Here is a 21,996-nt window from a genome sequence, read left to right as displayed (position 1 = left end):
ATTATATGTGCTGCGGGTTGCGCAAATACTTGGCTTGCTAAGTGAGTCCTACTGTGGTCCTACTATTCTAACAAAAAGTAGGCTGGGGACATCAACATAAGATTTACTTTATGGTATATTCATAATTTGAGCAACAAGTACCTATGCCTAATTGTCTTTATTTTGACGTCACCATATCACAACCTACATATACAAATATGTATGTGTGTACTACACTGATGAAAGTCTGACACACTTATGTTCCCAGTAGGTACCAATATAAGCACTTAAGCATATCAGCAAGTTGATTACCATTCGCAGATGTTCGCTTCTCGAGTTACGTATGGAGTGGAGTGCCATCTCTAGACATGTAAGAATATAGACAGATCCTTGTACGAGTCGAACGAAGTTCATATTGATTAGACATTGGCAATATTAGCTAACTAGGCAATATTATACAAACCAACTGTGGATACATATCGTTGCAGGGATGTTGCATTTATTAAATTGTTGTGTAGAAGGTGCAATTTAGAGGAAATCGCAGTCAGTCATTAGCAATCATCTCGAGAAATGCCGACACGACGGAAATTATAACCTACTCGGCGGAAACATATGCTGCGTATACAGTTGCCTGCAGCATACAAAACAAACAACAAGAAACAAACTTAAAACTTCAGTTTGACAAAGCATGTTGGCGCTAGCAGCTTGATACTTAACTAGGTTTTGATAATTTTAAGAGTGTGGGCTCGGAACCTGCCCCGAGTCCCCCTTCACAAACAGTAAAAGCAGACAAGTACCCGACGCTCTATCGTCCCCAAAACGACGACAGATATGATATGGGGTGCGACCCGACGCCGCTGTCATAGTGCAACGACGCTCATACCCTCCAAAATGGAGGGTATCGAAAGAGATTCAATTCATAATTTTTATAGCGAAATCCTGTTTGCCAGCATGAGATGCTAAAAAAGTCTCCCTGAACTTGGCAAAGTCATATGCAAAAGGACCAGTGAATCGTTTTACCGCGTTGTCCTGGGTAGGATATAAGTTATAACCTTCCGCCACTAAGAATCTTTTTGCCCCAACCAGTTCTATTAATTTTTTATGTACTTAGTTTTGAGTTACTTCCTTTCATTTATAATATAGCATTTAAATTGTATCGCGGCAACCTCTGACGATAATTCTCAAAGTCGTTTTAATAAAGTTACTTCACCTAAGCTTAAACAAATTAGGACAAACTTCACCGCAAACCTCTTAACAATTGAAGCGATGTGCGCTGAAATGCATTCTTAACGAGCGGCTGTTATTATCGTTGCAATTGAGCATTGTGAGTGCACTGCACTTGTTAACGCCTACTGCAAATCTTGTTCTGAGAAGGTAACATCAACATGAAATTCTTATTCAGTTACAGTCATTTGTCTTGTTGTCTTGGTAGCGCCCAGCATCAGTAGCTCTCGAATGGCATACTAGTAGTGCTCAAACCACAGACGATCAAATGTATTTACTGTGTTTGTCAATAAATTCAGCTTGAGTGTACTTTCATAAGACTTATGACTCTTTTGTGAGTAGGAGAGTATAGTGGTTGTGGTACACTATTTTTGCGTAAAGGCTTGGCCAAACACACGGCGCGACGCAGCGTGCTAACAGGTTACCGACGTCAAACAGACTGCGTCCCGCCGGTATCACACCCCGCTTCTGTCGCGCCCCGCGCCGCGCAGCCCCTTGCGTCCACGCGGCGTGTGCGCAGTAGTGTTGAGTCGCTCACTCGTGAGGCACCTCATTTGTACCACTCATTTTGTTAATTTGTCGCAGTACTTCGTACCGCAAAAATGTCTTACTTCACTCCTCTATTCATTTTACTTGATTCTAAAATTATCTTTCTCCTAAAAGTTCTATTCTTAACCTCCAGAATTGCACTTCAATTAAATGTTACTATTTATTTATTTATAAAGGAAGTGATGAATACCTACATATATATGTACATTATAGTTATTTGTACAACAAGAGATCAAAGTTTGATATTTCTTCGAGTGCTTATTTTGAGTCCCGTGCAAGCGAAAGATTCTATAATAGATTCACGAGCGTAGCGAGTGAATCTAATTTAGAATCTTGAGCGTAGTAAGGGACTCAAAAGCGCACGAGATGTAAATAACTTTGATCTCGTGTAGTACACAACATTTTTCACCTCAGCAGTGAGAACATATTAGAGAACCCGAAAAATGTATTCCTTCTTCATCACTTACCTCTATTCACTCATGTTTTCTTAAGATATACCAACAATTAAATTTTCACCTCAGCAGCTCGAACAAGGGTACTTTGCTACTTAAAAACAGTGAGCAAAATCGCATTTTGCTCACTGAGTGAGCAAAATCGCATTTTGCTCATTTTGTCTCACTCAGTGAGCAAAATACGATTTTGCTCACTGTTTTTAAGTAGCAAAGTACCCTTGTTCGAGCTGCTGAGGTGAAAAATATTTTTGTCGCCGTTGGAATTAATGGAATAGTCGTCGCTGAAAATATGCTAGTACCTCACCTCATTTGAAGTAAGACATTGTAACACCTCATTTTAGAAAATGAGGTACTCATACAAACTCATTTTAAATTGATGTCCTACCCATCACTAGTGCGCAGCGCTGCGCCGCGCGGACGCGGCGGCCCGCCGCGTCGCACTGAGTCACATCGGATCGGACGTTAGGCAGCGAGCGGTGGCGCGCGCGATGAGGGCGTGTTGAAAGGCGATCCGCGCGCGCCCTGTTTGAACAGGCATCACGCGGCGCTGCGTCGCGCCGTGTGTTTGGCCAAGCCTTTATTCCTTCGCATATTTACTAAATGTAACTTTGAATCCATATCTTAGCACATTTCATGTTGCATCAAAAAAGTGTCCGATCGGCTATTATTTCAAATAAAATGTCTTTGCAAAAGGTGTCTAGCTGCTATACTCCTATCCTATATCCCTTAACTGGTTGCTTTGAGCTTATCTTGTCATCGATTAACGCTATTGTACCAAAACCTGGCATGTCGATGGAAATGTACGGGAACCGACTAGGACTTCCGAGGTGACTAACATCTGCAGCTCTTCATACTACTTAATTCAAAGTGCAGACTGACCTACTCATATCAAGTGTAATGACGAGTCAAGATGGAATCATCAGTTAGCGGACCGATGCCGTGATTGAAAACTCAATTACACATGTGATGTTGAATCATTAAGATTGACGGGATGCGAAATTATTTCAAGTGTTTGCGGGACTTGATTTGTCACCGTTTGCTTTTGGAGATGTTATCTGACACAACTGTACAATTTAATTTGATCTTACTTTAGTGAGTGGTTGATAAATGCTTCAGAAAGGTACCAAATAACCATACCGCCTCTGTTTTCTTAAAATTGGAAACCTCGTTGCGGGCATCTCAGCCATTCGCACTCATACAGCAACAGTCGCCTAGCAGACAGATTTATTGACTAGCAAACTATAAAGGTAAAACAGTTCGATTGATATAACGGAAGAATTCCCGCGCGTGCACTTAATCAGACCTTCTCATTTATTCTGATTATTATCCATGACCTGAACCTTAGATCAAAGTGTTAAGAACGTTAATTCAACAGCATCGGCAGTTTATAAAGCTAATACCTGTGATGATCGATCAATTATCATTGCAACCTCATTATAACATAGCACACTTACTCTAATCGATTGACTTTCTTCTTAATGATTTGCCGGATAGTTATAATGATTGTTGAAGTTCATCAAACAGTTGAAAAAAAAGTGTTATAAATATTGGAACAAGTTATGTGTACCAACTCAAAAGCACACCTAGGTATTATTTATGTTTGGCTTTAAAACGAGGGCTTTTATTATCGGAGTGTTTGTATAATACAATTCTTGAAAAGACAGAAAACAGTGAAAAGCGTGGTACAGGAAACCATTGAAACGTTATTAAATCTTATTGGAATCTAATTCGTTGATAAGAACGAAGCTTGCATCAAAACTATGCGACTGTGTTAACGTAGAGTTAGAGCCCCACTGCTACTTTTAACGCTTCGCTAAAGGACAGGTGAAGGCCGCTGAAAAACATGATAATTTCTGTGATATAACAACGATAACGTGGACAATGCTATAGGTAATTCGACAAACGAAAACGTCGAAGGTATAACGGTGTCAAATGGTCGCGTGGTTTGGTTTCATAAGTTACGTTTGCATTCTTATTTAATTCCGTAATAAAAATGTTAATATTTGTTACAAAACTGTTACAATTTGTTACAAAACTGGTTAGCAAATTGAACTATAAGGTAAGACTGATTATTTTTGAGGTGGTATTGGAGCTAATTTAACAAGAATTTGGAATAAGGCCGATAAGCAAGCAAATAACATTGACATTTTCGCCAAGTTGCTTGTCGACCGAAAAGCTATTAATTGTAATCATGTATTCATAAAGGTTTTCGTGTTTCCTCGATACTATTTTATTGCTCTCAGCCCTCAGGTGCTGTGCACATGTAGTAACTAAATAATTGACACAAGGCTGCTTGGTTTCATCACGAGTTCGTGATTTAACTAAAACTTATAAATCAAACGCCCCTACGACCAGTGGCTAGGAGTCCTGATAAGATTACTAAATTAGTTCCTAGATTGGTTTCGACTATTCCAGGACTCTGTACTTTGATTTCCCAAGTGCGCTCTACACTTGATAAGATGCTCATCAGCGCGCACACTCAGTTAGCGTCTGTTCGCTAATTTGCTGCACTAGCTTTAGCAAGTGATGCAACTAGGATTTACGATTATTATGCCCGCATGCGTGCTGTTGTAATTTAATAACTTAACTTATTAATATAGTTCACGGCAGTCGTAGTCAGTTTTACCACTGAAGCGGGCTCGACTGATATCTGCACTAATTAAACTTAACTTTCAATGTTTATTTTAAAAACAATTTGTTACAATACTTACTCGCCATTTGCTGATTCAATAGTGCCATTCATATACCTATGTATATAATTACTCGTGATGGTACAACCTGCTCAAATAAACATCAGCAGAACTTCATTCACATAAATTGGCACAGCTCGATCGAAACAATGAAGGCTTTTCAATGGAACTACATACCCTATAGGCATTATTCGTTTACCTAATTACCTTGGTAACCGGTCCGCATTGACCCACTGCCAACTGGAGTCTATCTGCGTGTTTATCGGATTCCTGCGGTTCCGTACATGGCGTAGTCAGTTCCGCAACTGCTTTAACAGTCTGCTAGATCTAGGTAGATTATCGTTGATTTGTTACTATGAGCAGACACGCGTATTTAGCCGCGTTGGCGGATGCTTTATGAGCTTCGAAATAGGCGACAAATTTGGGAGATCGTTGACCTTTGTCCGATCCAAGGAACTAAAGTTGATTCGTTGATTACTTTACGACAACGCGAATAGATACGCCAGGATTACTTATGATTGAGATTATAAAAACCATCGTAAAAGTTATCATTGTGTGATGCATCAAATGTTTTCTGTCAACCAACAAATGTAAGAATGTGACCCAACTTTTTTATCACATTACAACATATTACATACAATTCATATATGTTATTTAAAATCATCATTGACACTGACTGGACATCGAAATATTGATTATTAAATTATGACCTGTGTAAAGATAACTGCAAGTCACCACTTAAGATCCGTGCAGTAGAGAGCTGGCCACCAAATTGGTCTTATTAAGGAATTCGTTCCAATGTCGTCTGGTCTCCACTGGTCACCCTTTGACCTTCGAGCTGATTCAACCGATGCCGCCACAGGTACCGCCTTCCATAGTTATTGGCTTTAATTGGTATTTTACGAGAAATTTAATTGGTTTCGATCAGTCGTGACAGTTGCAGTGCTGTATGACATTGCAGTTAATTAGAAATGGAGATTTATTGTTTATCTACTATTAGACATGACAGCCGACTTGCCGAGGCAAGTTAATTTACTTTAGCGTAATTTAATATACCTATTACCTAATCAATAATAAAAGCAAAATGTTTAAAGAGAAAATGAAACCAGATGAAACTAAACAATCAACTGCGTAGCACTGAAGTTGTGGAACGACGCACGCCATGGACCTGTGGTTGGACTTGGACATAAGAATTTTCTGTTTTTCGACGATAACTTCTTATTCTTCTAACAAAAATGTATGAAATTAAATCAGGATCCTGGGAATATTTACAGTTCTTTGTCAACAGTATAAAAACTTATCATCGAGTAACAGAAAATTCTCATGTCCAACCAAAAGTATGGGATCGTTCTACAGTGCGTGGGTAAGACACAAACCTGGAAGAATATGAGTAGTTTTGATTAAATAAAAAAGAACTTGAATTCTACATCTTAATACCCCGCATGTTGTTTCGTAATTTACACTTTGAATTAAACGGCGACACACTTAACAAACCATTTCAATTTTCAACCATATGAGAATGAAACAGGGTATATTAATGACCACTTAAGTGGTGGTAAACGTTTGAAAATAATGTTATTATCTTACACATTAATTAATGCTAGTTAGTGAGTAAAACAGACAGGCTCGATGTTAATTAGTAGCAACACACGTCACACTCAAAACAAGTCCAACAACACAAAACAATACATATCAGTTGTGTCACTTACACATTTATTTTGGTTTTATGTCACATTGGTACGTCTCAGTTTAAGTTGTGTTTCATTTTATCAAAATCAAAAGATAGCAGATGACGCAGATGTCACATATCGTCAATGAAAAATAAGTACCGCAGATAATATCTTAAGAGCCAACAGGAGCTAAGATTTAAATATTTTAGGTAAATATACCCGTCTCGCTAACGGAAGCGGCACCTAAAACTAGTGCGATAAGGACAAGGCGAAAAATCCAGCGTAAAAATCTCAAAAATCGAGGTTTCGTACTCGACTGTTTCCTCCTCCAAAACTTAACCAATCGTAACCAAATTTGGAAATCTAAATGATAATGACATTATCTGTGTCGGACCGTTTTGCTTTTTTGACTAATTGATATCAGTTTTGAATAGCACGCCTCTCATTGCGGCATAGTCAATTAGGCCATTTTGGCCATTTTTGAAGGGCTCTAGCGCCTTAAAAAACAAAAATATCAAAAAAATCAAAACGGTCCGACACAGATATTGACAATATTAATCCCATCAAAAACATTACATGTAAAAAGGTGCAAGTCTCGCAACGCTTTTACTACAAAAAAGTTTTGAGATGTAATGTGAAACCAAGTCGGTTATTTTAATCAGTGCCAGGGGGTGTTAAAACCGTATCAATAAGATATCTTTAATTTGTAATACGTATAATGAATTGGCCATCGCACGGCTGCATAATGACAAAAAAAGGATCATCGTCACCTATTAAAAATAATTCTAATTGAACATAACGCTAGCGCTAATTGCAGTTTGAGCATTACACATATTTACGAGTACGGTACGAGTAAAGCATTATGTGCGATTGCCAAGTCATTATATGTATTACAAATTAAAGATATCTTATTGATACGGTTTTAACACCCCCTGGCACTGATTAAAATAACCGACTTGGTTTCACATTACATCTCAAAACTTTTTTGTAGTAAAAGCGTTGCGAGACTTGCACCTTTTTACATGTAATATTTTTGATGGGATCTCATCTCTTTTTGTAGGCAGTCCTTCTTTTCGGGTACTCATACCCATACTATGTATACACATATCATAACTAAACATATCTTCATTCATACTCACATCGTACATTTACACCTTTACCTACTATTTGTAGGAACTGCAACAGTAACTTTGTAATATCATATATTTATATGGGATTACAAACTTACTTATGCAGTTCTTAGATCTTTAGAACGTGACTGATATTGCAATGTTTTTAGGTTTACTCTTTATATGGCCATTAAACCCTAACTCTGTACCAAATTTCAGCACTCTGAGTTTATGGGAAGTACTCATTCTATTCTGATGATCATGAGTGAATGAATGAGTGTCATAAATGCAAAACTTTGCTTTCGCTTAACTTCGAAACTAAATTAAATTAAATTTTGGATTTTAAGTATGTGATTATAGCTTACTGGCTGACGAAAATTTCTGCGTTCTGGTCTTATCCAGAGGTTCTCAAATAGGGGCCTGAAAATGCGGCGAAATGGTTCCAGTAAAGGATGGTACGGCAGTGTTTGCTTCGCGCTCGACTTGGCGGGGGCACTGCCGTGCCCCCAGATCTGTGTTGAAAAAATCATTGCTCTAGCTTCAAAACCCACGGAGGAAACAGTCGAGTACGTTTGTATGGAGAAATGACCACTCCTGTTGGCTCTTAACATATTCAATAATATTCACGGTTAAAACAACTGGATAAATCCTTCTTTAATTACTGTCATAGTAGCCATTTACGAAAAACGGCCAGAATTTAAAACTGGTAAAAATAAATGATAATGTTAATGTGTCTTAGTTTAAATGACTGGATTTTTAAATGGCTCAAAACGTATAGTTTGAAGGCAAAACCAGTATTCTGAATAACGACACGTTTACTGTGTTTTAAGTTGATTACCGCTGACGTTTAGATATATAGCCACGCGTAAAAGCAACGACCAAATCGACCAATTAATGTCAAATATGTAAATGTGTTAGCGACTTGATTTGAAAATATGGAGGTATCTTTACTCTAATTAGTTTCTTTCGCGGCTTTTGACTGTCACTAAAGATTGCAGTTAAAGAGAGTCGAGCTGGTAATGTTTAGTTTTTATCAAAATATGCAAATGTAATGAGAGACCTATCGTTGGTTCAAAGAGTTAGTGAAACTTGTCAAGTTGTCACACGCACTCGTGCTGCTATCACTGTTGATGTGGTTTACTTTGTGGCAGTTTACAAACAGTTTTTTTCTACTCCAGCACTTAAATGTGTCAATTAAATGACTGACAGTGATATCTAAAGCAATGTCATTTGAATGCTTTGTCTATAGGCTCATAAGATGACTGCTAGCAGTCATCTTATGAGTATAATACAACTGCTTTATTTTTTTTTAAAGATACAAGTTCCGATCATCTTGATTGAAAGAGGTATGTTTTCATTTACAATAATAACTCTTTTTTTTTTTAAATAATAACTCAATTTTTTTTAAATAATAACTCTTTTTTTTTATAATAACTCTTTTTTTTTTAATAATAACTCTTTTTTTTTAATAATAACTCTTTTTTTTAATAATAACTCTTTTTTTTTAATAATCTCTTTTTTTTAAATAATAACTCTTTTTTTTTTTTGCTGCAGCTGTCATAGAAAAAGTAATGTATGCAACAGCTCATAATTGGTTCTTAAAATTCAAGGGTCGAAGTTACAAAACGAGACGTAGTCGAGTTTTGTAACTTCGACCCTTGAATTTTAAGAACCCTTATTATATCACTGTTGCATAAACTACTATAACTGTTTTGAAATACAGTCCCAATTTTCTTATGCTAGTCCAACATAGCTATGAAAATTGAACTATTGTACAAATATTTGGGTAGGGTTTGTTTTTTTATATAACTACGCCAAAAGACTCTATTAAATGTTTAAGATGTCAGAATTGTTGGTACGGCAGTCACGAGCCAAATATTACACCTTTCTCTTATAGGACAGTGATAAGTAGACTTGTAGTAGTATGAGTAAGTAAATCGTTGCTAAATGTAATGTTAAGATATTTTTGAGCATCTTGGCCGCTCCGAAATATCTGATGTTGACTGTACTATCCGATGAGTTTATAAAACCGCCACAAAGCAACGCACGCAAAGAACGCAAGCGTTGTAAACAACACAACACGCGCATTCTCTATAACCGCCACCACGAACCTGCCTGCTGTATAAAGAACCCCCAACATGTGGTACCTTTGAACTTGGTCAAGTTCTCCTCGTACACCTGGTCGTGCGAGTCGTTGCCGTGTCGCCTGTCGCCGCGGTGCCGCTTCGGCTGGTGTGGGCCCTCGTAGAACCCGTTCCCGTTCACTCCGTCCACCTCCTGCGGGTCGAACCCGAGTCGCTCCTTGTAGTACGCTTGCGTCGACATGTTAGATTAACAGTCGCATGCCGGTCACTTTAAACACTATACACTTTCGTTTTTTCCACTGAAACGATGAGGCAGGATCCGCCAAAATCCTGCAACCCGTTCGCGACCAAGGTTGGCAATGATTCACCAGAGTATCACGGCATCGACTCCACAAAAGGAAAGTTGCACAGATCCCTTGACACACACTTTTTGATCTTGACACGATTTTTTCACTTCATTTATCTGTCACTGTGTTACTTATTGATTAAAAGTTTGTTAATATGGCAACTTTATGGTTAATTTGGAATGCTTGGTTACGTTTAAATCGAATGTCGGTTCGTTTTCGTATGTCTATGATTCACGTCGGGTTTCACATGGCTTCTTGCATCTGGTTAAATAGAGAAGCAGTGGAAACACCTGCGAAACGGAAACACAATGGAATGAAATAATTTTCGAGGTCCAGATTGCCTCATACACTAATCATTTTATTTACGCTATTTCGGAGGTTAGCTAATGACGACGATTATAAAACCCCAAGACGATGATTTCGGTATTTAACAACCTTGTTACGGAGTAGGTATTCGCGGCTCTGATCAGCGTTTTATATTTTGATCCTCGATCAAAACATGATTATGATGAAATCGTTTAAGCATGAGGAATAATTACTGTTTGATTATACGCAATATAAGAAATGACGATTAAACATGACATGAATAAACTATAATCATCTTATTAAAGTTTTTGCTTCATCAAGTTACGCGGCTACATTTTATAAATAAACATATAACTATAGCAGATAACGTTAAAATCATACGTATTTTCCTTAGTTATATTAATTCCCATAATGGGATACCCTCCTCCAATTGAGGGGGGATTTAAATCTTCTCGGGGCAGAGGTGTAGGGTTGGAGCCGGTCTACCTAGCTTTATTTGACGTTCATAAGCGTATTGTAATTATGCCTACTTGAATAAACTATCTTTTATCTTATCTTTATCTTTATCCATAACCCATCGAAGACGTTAAGTTTTAAAATCCATTCCAAGTATTGCGGATATATTATAAGCTAATGGTATGTTACATATGTTATAAATGCGATAAAAATAACCGACCCGTCTGACGGGGTATCTACCTGCGCGGACGTTAGACATTTGGATTTGATCCGACTAACCAAATCGAATTTGCACGCTCCATACCTAAGTAAAACCAGTAATAGGATTAAACGATTAGGGTACGATTCCATAGATGCTTAAGAAATGCTCCGATTCAGTAAAACTGCCGCCGTATATCTATGAAAATATTAATCATTTCGTTTTCACCTATATAAATCAAAACAAGGTAACAAGGCAATTCTTGATCTGTCATTGCCAATGACTGTAACGCGAATATTTCTCGAAATCCGGAATGCTAAGGGGCGGTGCATTTATCGAAATTAAACCCAATAGCGGCCGGAATTATCCCTTTATTTGGCACAATAATGCCTTGCTTCACGGCCGATTTCCAAAAGAGAAATTTATAACGTCAAAATAAATTCGTACATACATCCATTGTCAGAGTTGGGTTGATTAAGTGAAAATTATTATTAAAATTTTGTTATTTACGTTTACGGCCTTGACATCGATAGCTAAAAATGGACGCGTCATGGTTTTAATTGCAATCCTTTATCATCGACTCTTACCAATTATAAAGTTTGATTATCTCTGGTTCAAGATGACTGGGTTTTCCTAGAATTACCTAGCAAAACAACCGACGAGTGAATTAAGACGCCACCAGTTAGTAAAAAGCGGCCAAGTGCGAGTCGGACTCGCCCATGAAGGGTTCCGTATTTAGGCGATTTATGACGTATAAAAAAAAACTACTTACTAGATCTCGTTCAAACCAATTTTCGGTGGAAGTTTACATGGTAATGTACATCATATATTTTTTTTAGTTTTATCATTCTCTTATTTTAGAAGTTACAGGGGTGGGGGGGGGGCACACATTTTAGATAGATAGATAGATAGATAGATAAAGCATTTATTGTCACAACAGGGATTTTAAATTACAATTTTTTTACACACTTAAGCTATACTTAACCTAGACAGTATATGTATAAATAAGCTCTAATTACATTCTATGTGACAATTGGACAGTCTCAGCTAATGTGCTGGAAGCCCCGCCTTTTATTGCGTGGTTTCAGCGCTGGTTTTCAGCCTGCCCGAAATTGAGGCGGTGACACAAGGCGACTGCTAAGTACTAACTACTAACTTATACTATATTAATTACTATATTGTATTTATTTATAGGATTAAAAAATTTTACCACTTTGGAAGTGTCTCTCGCGCAAACTATTCAGTTTAGAAAAAAATGATATTAGAAACCTCAATATCATTTTTGAAGACCTATCCATAGATACCCCACACGTATGGGTTTGATGAAAAAAAAAATTTTGAGTTTCAGTTCGAAGTATGGGGAACCCCAAAAATTTATTGTTTTTTTTCTATTTTTGTGTGAAAATCTTAATGCGGTTCACAGAATACATCTACTTACCAAGTTTCAACAGTATAGTTCTTATAGTTTCGGAGAAAAGTGGCTGTGACATACGGACGGACAGACAGACGGACAGACGGACAGACGGACAGACAGACAGACAGACAGACAGACAGACATGACGAATCTATAAGGGTTCCGTTTTTTGCCATTTGGCTACGGAACCCTAAAAACTAGATAACTTTCGTTTTGACATTAAGATGTTATTTAACATTTTTATTTATTAATTAAATAATAATTATTAAAATTACTAATCTGATATCACTATCACTACATAGTATAAAACAAAGTCGTTTCCCGCTGTCTGTCTGTCTGTATGTATGCTTAGATCTTTAAAACTACGCAACGGATTTTGATGCGGTTTTTTTAAATAGATAGACTGATTCAAGAGGAAGTTTTATGTATAATTAGTTAATCCGTGCGAAGCTGGGGCGGGTCGCTAGTAATTGATAAACATCAAATTTAACGATATTTTACGAATCAGATCTACCAGAAAGTACGAATATTATTCTCAGGCGGGCACGAATAACAAGTAAAACCCGCTTTTCGGGTCCGGATTTGCCAAAACCGATTGTGTGACAGTCACCACACGCACAGACAAACAACTCATCCAAGGCGGTGACCTTGCGCACCGCCGTGGGAAATGGACGGGTGCCGGCGCCCCAATGCCAGCGGGGACCCGGGGACAATGGGTGCCAACACTTTTTTGGCCTACGAGCTACGTTATACTCGTAGTACTGATTGTGTACATAGTGGGGCCACAGCAATGACTTGAGATATTATTTATAGAATAACAACATCTTCATTTGATTATATTTGGTGATTAAACCCTTTATCTTATAATTACTTATAGAAACTTTTAGCACGGCTAATTCGATTTTTTGTAAATTTTACGGCGTACTCGTACCAGTAACATAAATTGAAGGTTCAATTTGTTCAATCTATGATTATTCTTTGTAGACACGTAATTTCAGTTGGAGGAGGCTTTTACCCAGAAGGGGTCTACAGTAGAAAAATAAAATAAAACTTCAAATCCAAATAATTCTCTGTAGAATAATGAAAGCTCTAATAAATATATAAAAATGAATTAATTTATGTTCAAGTATCAAGTAAAAATACGATAAATCCGCTCAGCGAATGTAACCGCTCGCATAGCCACCTCGTCAGGTAAGGTCACACAAGGCATTTTCACTGTATTGTCCAGTTTCTAAACCGAGCCGAGAACATGTGACACGGTTTCGAAACTCCAAATGATACCAGCCATGATTAAATATTGCAGCTAATGCTGTCATTACAGGGTAATCTGGCCACAGATGAGAACAAGATGATTGATGGACCTGACGGCAAAAAGTTTCTGAGGAACAATACAATTTTATGAAGTCAAAATAAAAGCAAAAAGCGGCCAAGTGCGAGTCGGACTCGCCCATGAAGGGTTCCGTATTCAGGGGATTTATGACGTATCAAAAAAAAAACTACTTACTAGATCTCGTTCAAACCAATTTTCGGTGGAAGTTTGCATTGTAATGTACATCATATATTTTTTTTAGTTTTTTCATTCTCTTATTTTAGAAGTTACAGGGGGGGGGGGGACACACATTTTACCACTTTGGAAGTGTCTCTCGCGCAAAACTATTTAGTTTAGAAAAAAATGATATTAGAAACCTCAATATCATTTTTGAAGACCTATCCATAGATACCCCACACGTATGGGTTTGATGAAAAAAAAAATTTTTTGAGTTTCAGTTCACAGTATGGGGAACCCCCAAAATTTATTGTTTTTTTTCTATTTTTGTGTGAAAATCTTAATGCGGTTCACAGAATACATCTACTTACCAAGTTTCAACAGTATAGTTCTTATAGTTTCGGAAAAAAGTGGCTGTGACATACGGACGGACAGACAGACGGACAGACGGACGGACAGACAGACAGACAGACAGACAAGACGAATCTATAAGGGTTCCGTTTTTTGCCATTTGGCTACGAAACCCTAAAAAGTAAGGATTTATATGTAGTAGATCAACGTATTCGAAAATATGAACTGGATTACTAACGAAAATATTGCCTAAGGTTTAACGGCAGGTCATACGTTTATAAATACATGTATATGTATAGCAGGGAAATAAATATATGAAGACTAATCGTTCACCAACTAAGCCAAATAATTACTAAAATGTATGTCCTAGCTATAGAATGTCTCGTATTGTACATTTGGGAGTAATCAGCGACAATTAATAAATTACAAATGTAATTAACGAATGGCATCACTGGCAGACGTTGCGATTCATTGCGAAGGTTTCAATTGAGACATCCTCTTTTCAAGCAAGTATACCTAATCGTTTCCTAATTCCATTAGTTTCATTTAATTGTTTTCAACCTACGTGGTGATAGGCGGCTTTTTACTAAAGATGGTTAAAAAAACACACCTTCCTAACAATATTATCAGTTCCGTTTCGAAATTAACTTCCGTCTATTCTAAGCCTTATCGCGTTGGGAGTACAGTAGTTTTCGAATGAACGTTAAATCGTTAATGTAATCATTGTACTCAATTAGTCCGTAACATGTCACACGAATTGTTCCTAATTGAAAAATTGTGTTCGATCAAACAAAAGACTACGCTACGCCTAACAGTATTTCCCATGATCGCCTGCATGCATAGATTTCTAGTTATGTTGTTGAAATTAAAGATGCTATATGAGATGCTTTACCCGTTCATTCTTCATAGTAAGAAACTAAGAAGTGTTAGAACTTTTATCCAATCATAAAGCAAATTTCATATGAAATATGATACAGATTAATGAAATGAGAAGCTAACATCCTCAACTCGGTCTACATCAAGCATTGCAAAATAACGGCATGCAAGTAAATACGCGGATGTATTTAAAACATGTCTCGCGGGTAAAACTGACCGACTGCAAACAGATATGTCCACAGAAGTCTATTCAGGGTACACAAATACTATTTGCTTGTTTGGACAGTGGCTAACAGTTGAACGTTATACATACTGTTAAAATATAAGTAGTTAAAGAAATCGTTGACCAAAATATCCGTATTTATAATCAGACATCGTAAATTGTGTAGCATTTTCGGTACTGCAGCACTGTTGTTTATATACCAAGTTCCAGCTGAAATGATTAATTAAGAGTTAAACAGTAATATGAATCTTAATTGATAATTTCTATAGAAATGGTTCAAAGCACTTCCTTTTAATTCAACTACTTCACCGATATTGCTACAAATTTTAGATTTTCGTTTATAAAACAAGTTTGTTACAATCACGTCCCCTCAAGAGTGTAACACATCACGTAGTTTATCTTCAGGATTTATTTCATTGTTTCCTATTTTGTGAATATACAGAAAACATACCTACATGAACGAAGTAGGATATTACGTTACTTCCCCGTAATTATTGTGTTTAAAACTATTATAAAACGACGTTTTAAATGTAAGAATCACAAACATTTCCCTCATTCCGTTAAAGAGCTCAGCCGACCAGCGCATGAGACCAAATTTGATGTGAATACTTAAACCCATTGCCGTGGGAAGCTTAATATCTCGAGCCGGATCTGCCATTGTGAAGAATACAGTTTAAAAATAATCCAATTCATTTGACCATTGACCGGGATCACCGTTACCAGTTATTGCCGTGAAATCTCTAATATGCAGTTCGCCATTTTCTCGCTGAATGTTTTTACGTTCCTCGGCCGATCGCAAGTATTTCTTGGCCAGTACTTAGTGAGCTGGTTTTAAACACGTAAACGTGTTTGCAAGTATTTCTCTTGAGATGTAAAGATATAACTACAAGATATGTGAAGGGATATAGCTACAGCAGCGCTTGTCCAATCCTGTGATACTCAAGCATAAAATAATCTATACAATATAAAGTAACAAAGTTGAAAATGTAACAGACCACAATATTTAGTTTGCCGTAATATTTATGTCAAGACCACGTTGACTGCCATCCAGCTGAATCACTGGCAAACATTCTCGAAAACCTCTTAAAGACAATAAAATAATTACCATAATAATACCGTTTCTCAATAACATGCCACAAAGAAACAAAACATTTGTTACGAACGAAGACTCTTGTTGATTCGTACTGTGTACCTATTGGGAATAATATGGATGATCTCATATTTGCAAATAAATATAACGCTTGTATAATAATTTATTTATATGTAAATGCAAATTTTTAAGTTACTAATAACTGCAGCAGAAACTGTATTAATTAAAACTGTATTAGTCATAATGACGCCGCTTCGACTAATAAAATGTGGTACTCAAGAGTAATACTTATAAGATGTAAATTTTAGGTACCAATAATGTATTGATTACGACTACAAGTATGGGTATACTCGTATCAGCATATGCTTTAATAGTATTTCCTTCTAATCTACAAGGGTGTTAAAATATTCAGATTGAACGTAAACACCTTGACTGTTAAAAAATAAAAGGAAGAGCCATAATAAGCCCAGAATGCAATGCATGCAGCAACAAAGGCTAATTGTTACGAACGCTATAGGTAATCAGAATAATCATCATATTAATAGTAACGCAGCACTTTCGCACAATAGTGGAGTCAATATAAAGTTAAAGTTACATTAATTGCACAGTCAAATGTTTCTACACGGGTGAATTATATATCATATTGACTACTCGGCTGCGAATTAACAACTTGATATCTCTTCCCGTTTTTGAGAAATAACTTTTTTTTTATTTTATATTTTATACTACCTAAACAGTAATTTCACACTAGAGATTTTTTGAAGAATGGGCTATGAAGCTTACACGACTACACGGTCAGAATTTCTCCCGACAATAATATTAATTATAGATTTAATGAAAAAAACAATAACTTTGTAAGTTTTTCATGACCGAGAATATCCCACACTGAGAGAAAAGTTTACTATTGTGGTTAATAGTATTTGTTTCGATCATGTTTAATTTATCTGCCTGAGGAACTGCTATATTCGCAGAATAGCAGCATGATATTGGAAACAAACAGCTAATAATGTTCTACACAATTAATGGACATTTCTAGTTTTTTCACAGTAACTGTACAAGTTATTAAAGAATAACATACTTATTTTTCTCGCAATTATTAAATCAATTTCCAGCATAAAAAGTCAATGAAGTATGCTGTATTTCCAGGCTTCCACAGAGGCAAAGTCAAACTTTGTTTAAGATGTCAAAAAGATATCATTTTGTTATCATTCGCCCAACCGTCTCGCTCGCACCAATACATATTTCATCTAGTACGAGTGAAATGCACGCGCGAATTATATAAAATGACATCTTTTATAACAAAGTTCGAATTAGCATCAAGGTATATTAGGAAAATATACCTTATGACTTATGGCATTGCGTTAAGGTTTAATAATTCAATGCATAAAGTGTCTGTGTTTATGTGAAAAATGATAGGTGTCAATTTTTATATCTATTCACAAAACGTTTAGAATACAGGATGCACAGTCAGATATAAATAGACCCTTGAAGTCTTACAACTATCTATGATACTGGATCTCAAGCTTATTTGGTTAGTAAGTACCGTCCACCAAGTTATACTTCGAATAGCCACCCGGACAAATTCCAAAGCTAATTTCGAATTTTAAAATTTGACAATTCACGAGAAGAGTAACGTAACGTCAAAGGATATGTTTGTCCCTTTTCAACGATCCTGTCATCCGATGCTTGAGTAGAGTGAAACTAAAAGAAGCAAATGTCAGCAATTCGTAACGCTTAGTTTTTGTTAGCGTTAGCGCATCGCGACATGAGAACTAGTATGAGCCTGGCCCTCGATTACGTATAATTGCAAGGAAACTTGGGATCAAGTTATCTTAGTCAATTTAGAGCAGTTGGAATTCAACTCATTGTGAAATTTTTGAACGTTTTCAAATAATTTGTTGGATTAAGTAGTAAAAGTGTTACAGTGTGTTATATATTTGTGATCTACTCACAAGGCCCTTTCATTTGGTACCCCACATGGTATGTTTAAAAGAAAAATGGTAAAAACTTTGCGTCATAGCAACTACCCTCACCACTTTCGCGCTTGTCATCTCATATATTTGTGTTCAGGATATTATACTGAATGCACTGATACCAAATATACTCATATCCGAGACGACATGAGCGTAAATTTTTCTAGAAGACTTTTCGAGAAAAGGCCAGACTACAATATCTTTACAGGTTGATTGATACTGAGTGTATTAACACCATGTTCACCCATATCCAAGACGATATGAACGAAAAGTAACCTAAAGCCACCCTACCAACATTTTCGTAACAATGAGAGATTATTTCTTGGAAATAATGTTGTAATATAAACTCCTTGTAGAGCACCTACCTGCGAAGAGATCGTGCTGTCAAAGTTGTTAATGATTTAATATAATATTGTTAATTAACTAAAGTTTTATTAATACATCATTTCATTTTATACACCGCGGGATTTAATAACCCGAAAGATTTAAACCACGTATTTTTGACGACAGTACGAGTAAATAATGTTATATCAACATGGGTCCAATTATATATTTTAATTAAACTACTATTTCAGTACAAATTAAATCATATTAATTTACCGCTTCTTTGTGAACAAACCTTTATTCAGAGAGTGAGCGAGTTTAATTAATCTCAAGTAGAGAAACAGAGAGCGAGCATGACATTTCATGAATCACTCCGATATCATAGGATGCACGGCGAATGCAGTGACATGTGTTCCATGACAAGAATTGTCAAGTTATGTCATGATCATGTTTACGTTGAAATTATTTCAATTGATTGGCACCTCAAAATACCACAAATTGTATCAAAACTTTATTAATTACTACAACAGTAGGTACAGTGCAGTTATTATTGTTGAAACTTTGCGATAAAATCTTTTCCTTTGAGTGAGGTAACCAAAGCCATTAATCATGATTATATCCGAAAGAAATCATGCCTCTTATTGTTTTAACTCATACTACAGCTGGAAAGGGATGATTACTTGAATGACCTTTTATTAAAATATCGATCATGCTTATCAGTACGTATTTTAAATTCTCGATGTGTTGATTTATACCGAGTAAAGTAAAATAAACAACTATGTTAAACAATTACGCTTTTTTATTAATTTAATGAATTAGGTTTTCGAAGTGTGTACCACCGTTTTCAGCACAAAGATTTAATTTTAAACGGATTTCATTATTTAGGTTTACAAAAGTGTTCTTTATTTCTTCGGAAGCCGTTCGAATTTTTATTAATAATTCTTCTCCAGAGTTCACTGGTGTTGAGTATTCCTTCCTTATCTTTCAGAGTTCCCCATAGAAAAAACCAATGGCGTTAAGTCGGGTGACCGGGCGGGCCAGGTTAGAAAGTTGCTTCCACGGCCAATCCACCTCTCAGGGTATTGTTCGTCTAGCCAATTTACGAACTTCTAGGCTGAAGTGGGTCCGTCGTGCCGGAAGCACATAGTTCTTCGGGTTTCCAAATCCGTACACAAAGTGAATATCCGCTAAATGAATTTTATTTATTACAGTCAATCAAATTTAAAGATGTTATCTTGCGCATATCTTGTGTGACATATGAAATATGTCATTTTATTGACATCAATTTCGTCATTTTCGTCAAACTATCAGCCAGTTATCGTAAAGGTAAATAGTTTGTACTCTCGTGATTGAGAACAGAACAAAATTTCGGTAGTGAAACCTTTTTGTAGGATATCAAACTTAATTAAGTGAAACTGGCTAATAACCATGTAGTTAGTGCGTCTGCGTGTAAAATTAGTTGGTGGCTACGTCACGCATAAGGGTGTGTTAGAATTGAGATTTTTTTACTTGTGATTTGTTTTAAATAATTAATATCTCTTAAATTAAGGGTTTTTGGACTATGTGTTATATAACTTTATATACTCTAATTAGGCTCTAAAATCGTTGGTTTAAATCTTTCGGGTTATTAAATCCCGCGGTGTATATAACCCTATTACCCTTTGAATGATCTTTTTCACGTTTTCTACAGCAATGCAGTCGACTGCAGCAATTTTGAAGCGCGACATTGCTACCGACTGCATTACTGTGGTAAATGTCAAAATCGAAGTTCCTGTCTGGATTTTGGCGTCCATTAAAAATAAATAATCAAAGGAGGTCATCGATCAAATGGGCCGGAGGACAAGCCATCGTTAACTGGTAGAGAATGCCTTATGGCATTAAGTCCGCCTCTTGTACTATAAGGTTTTTCTTTTGTGCAATAAAGGTTAACCACTTTATTCATAAACTTTACGGGCCTGATTTAGTTCAATTATGTTTATCCCTTACTTACAAATACATAAGTTAAAGTGACAGATAAGGACAAACGATTATTACTATTATTAGCTAATTGAGGTTTGTAGCGCGTGTAGTGTGCACGCGCACTCTCTCACATGTACCCTATATATATACCCTAGCATAAGTATCATAGATCAGAATAAACCTATACTCCAGGGATAGTGTTTGTCATTACGTCCCACACCACATGGCGATCCTGCCAGTGCGGCCTTGCGCTGCACTGGCGGCGCGCCGCGCCAGCCAGAGGACGAACAACAAGAAAACGAAGAATACAAATTAAATCAACAATATTTACAAGGACATTACATTTGATTTCAATCATATTGACAGTTATAGATACTGCACAGTGTGGACAGTTTTGAAAGTTAAACTAGTGCATAAATTAAAGTGTTATAACAATTTAAAAAAAAAAAAACCTATCGGACTATTGGAACAGTTGATAAGTAGTGATCCGAACTTATAGTGATTTAACGGAACTCTGTTACAAAATTAACGGAAAAAAAAAAGTTCGACCTCGCGTTCGACTAAGTAAATAGACAGTAATAAAAACAGTGGAAAAAATAAAGTGCGTATGAATATTTCTCGAGCAGTGAAGTAAACAAAATAATTTAAAGAAAAATAAGGTGTGACTGTAAACGAGACATAAATAAGAATGGCCTTAATAAAAATTAAAAATAAAATTGAGACTTGTAATTTTTGTGATGTTGGTTGCTGCTGGGCGTTGCTCGTGTCGGTGGATAAGGGCGTGGTCTGCAGCTACGGGTGCCCTAAGCCAAGGCACGAGATCCAGCGTATCACAGTGGTAGTAAAAAAGTGAAAAACAGACATAATTGAAGTGACTTCTATTTTTAAAGTTTTTAATCGTACATTTTTAAGGCATTCATTAACTAATTATTTTATAAGTGTATGAACTATTGATAACATTTCATTTATGATAATGCCGCTAGATGACGAAACACAATATGGATAAAAGGGCGGTCATTATATAACGAGAATAATAATTAATTTTCAGTCTTAAGTGTATTTTGGTGCTAATTTTTTTTTTCCTATAATTATTATTTTTCCTTGCCTCAATTTGCTTTCCGGTGATCATTCATATTTTTTTCAAATTTGCTTAAGTATTATGACACAATTACTTCATCCTTCTCCAATACCTATAGCCCACATGACGGCGGCGCGTGTACTCCATATATGGAATG

The 21,996-nt window shown here is 36.4% G+C and overlaps 1 protein-coding gene across 1 annotated transcript in view; it reads right to left on the bottom strand.

Moving 5' to 3' along the window:
* LOC134658039 (dystonin) overlaps positions 1 to 21,996 on the bottom strand; it is a 241,097-nt gene that overhangs the window by 206,456 nt on the left and 12,645 nt on the right. Inside the window, exon 2 of the mRNA XM_063513646.1 lies at positions 9,785 to 10,394. Within this exon, the coding sequence (XP_063369716.1) occupies positions 9,785 to 9,998 (214 nt within the window). The 5' untranslated portion in view covers positions 9,999 to 10,394. The remainder of the gene's footprint in view (positions 1 to 9,784; positions 10,395 to 21,996) is intronic.

The sequence above is a fragment of the Cydia amplana genome, chromosome 21 (genome assembly GCF_948474715.1).
Source record: "Cydia amplana chromosome 21, ilCydAmpl1.1, whole genome shotgun sequence".
Classification (NCBI taxonomy): domain Eukaryota; kingdom Metazoa; phylum Arthropoda; class Insecta; order Lepidoptera; family Tortricidae; genus Cydia; species Cydia amplana.
The sequence above is the reverse complement of the archived record's forward strand: the minus strand, read 5'-3'. Positions and strand labels throughout refer to the sequence as shown.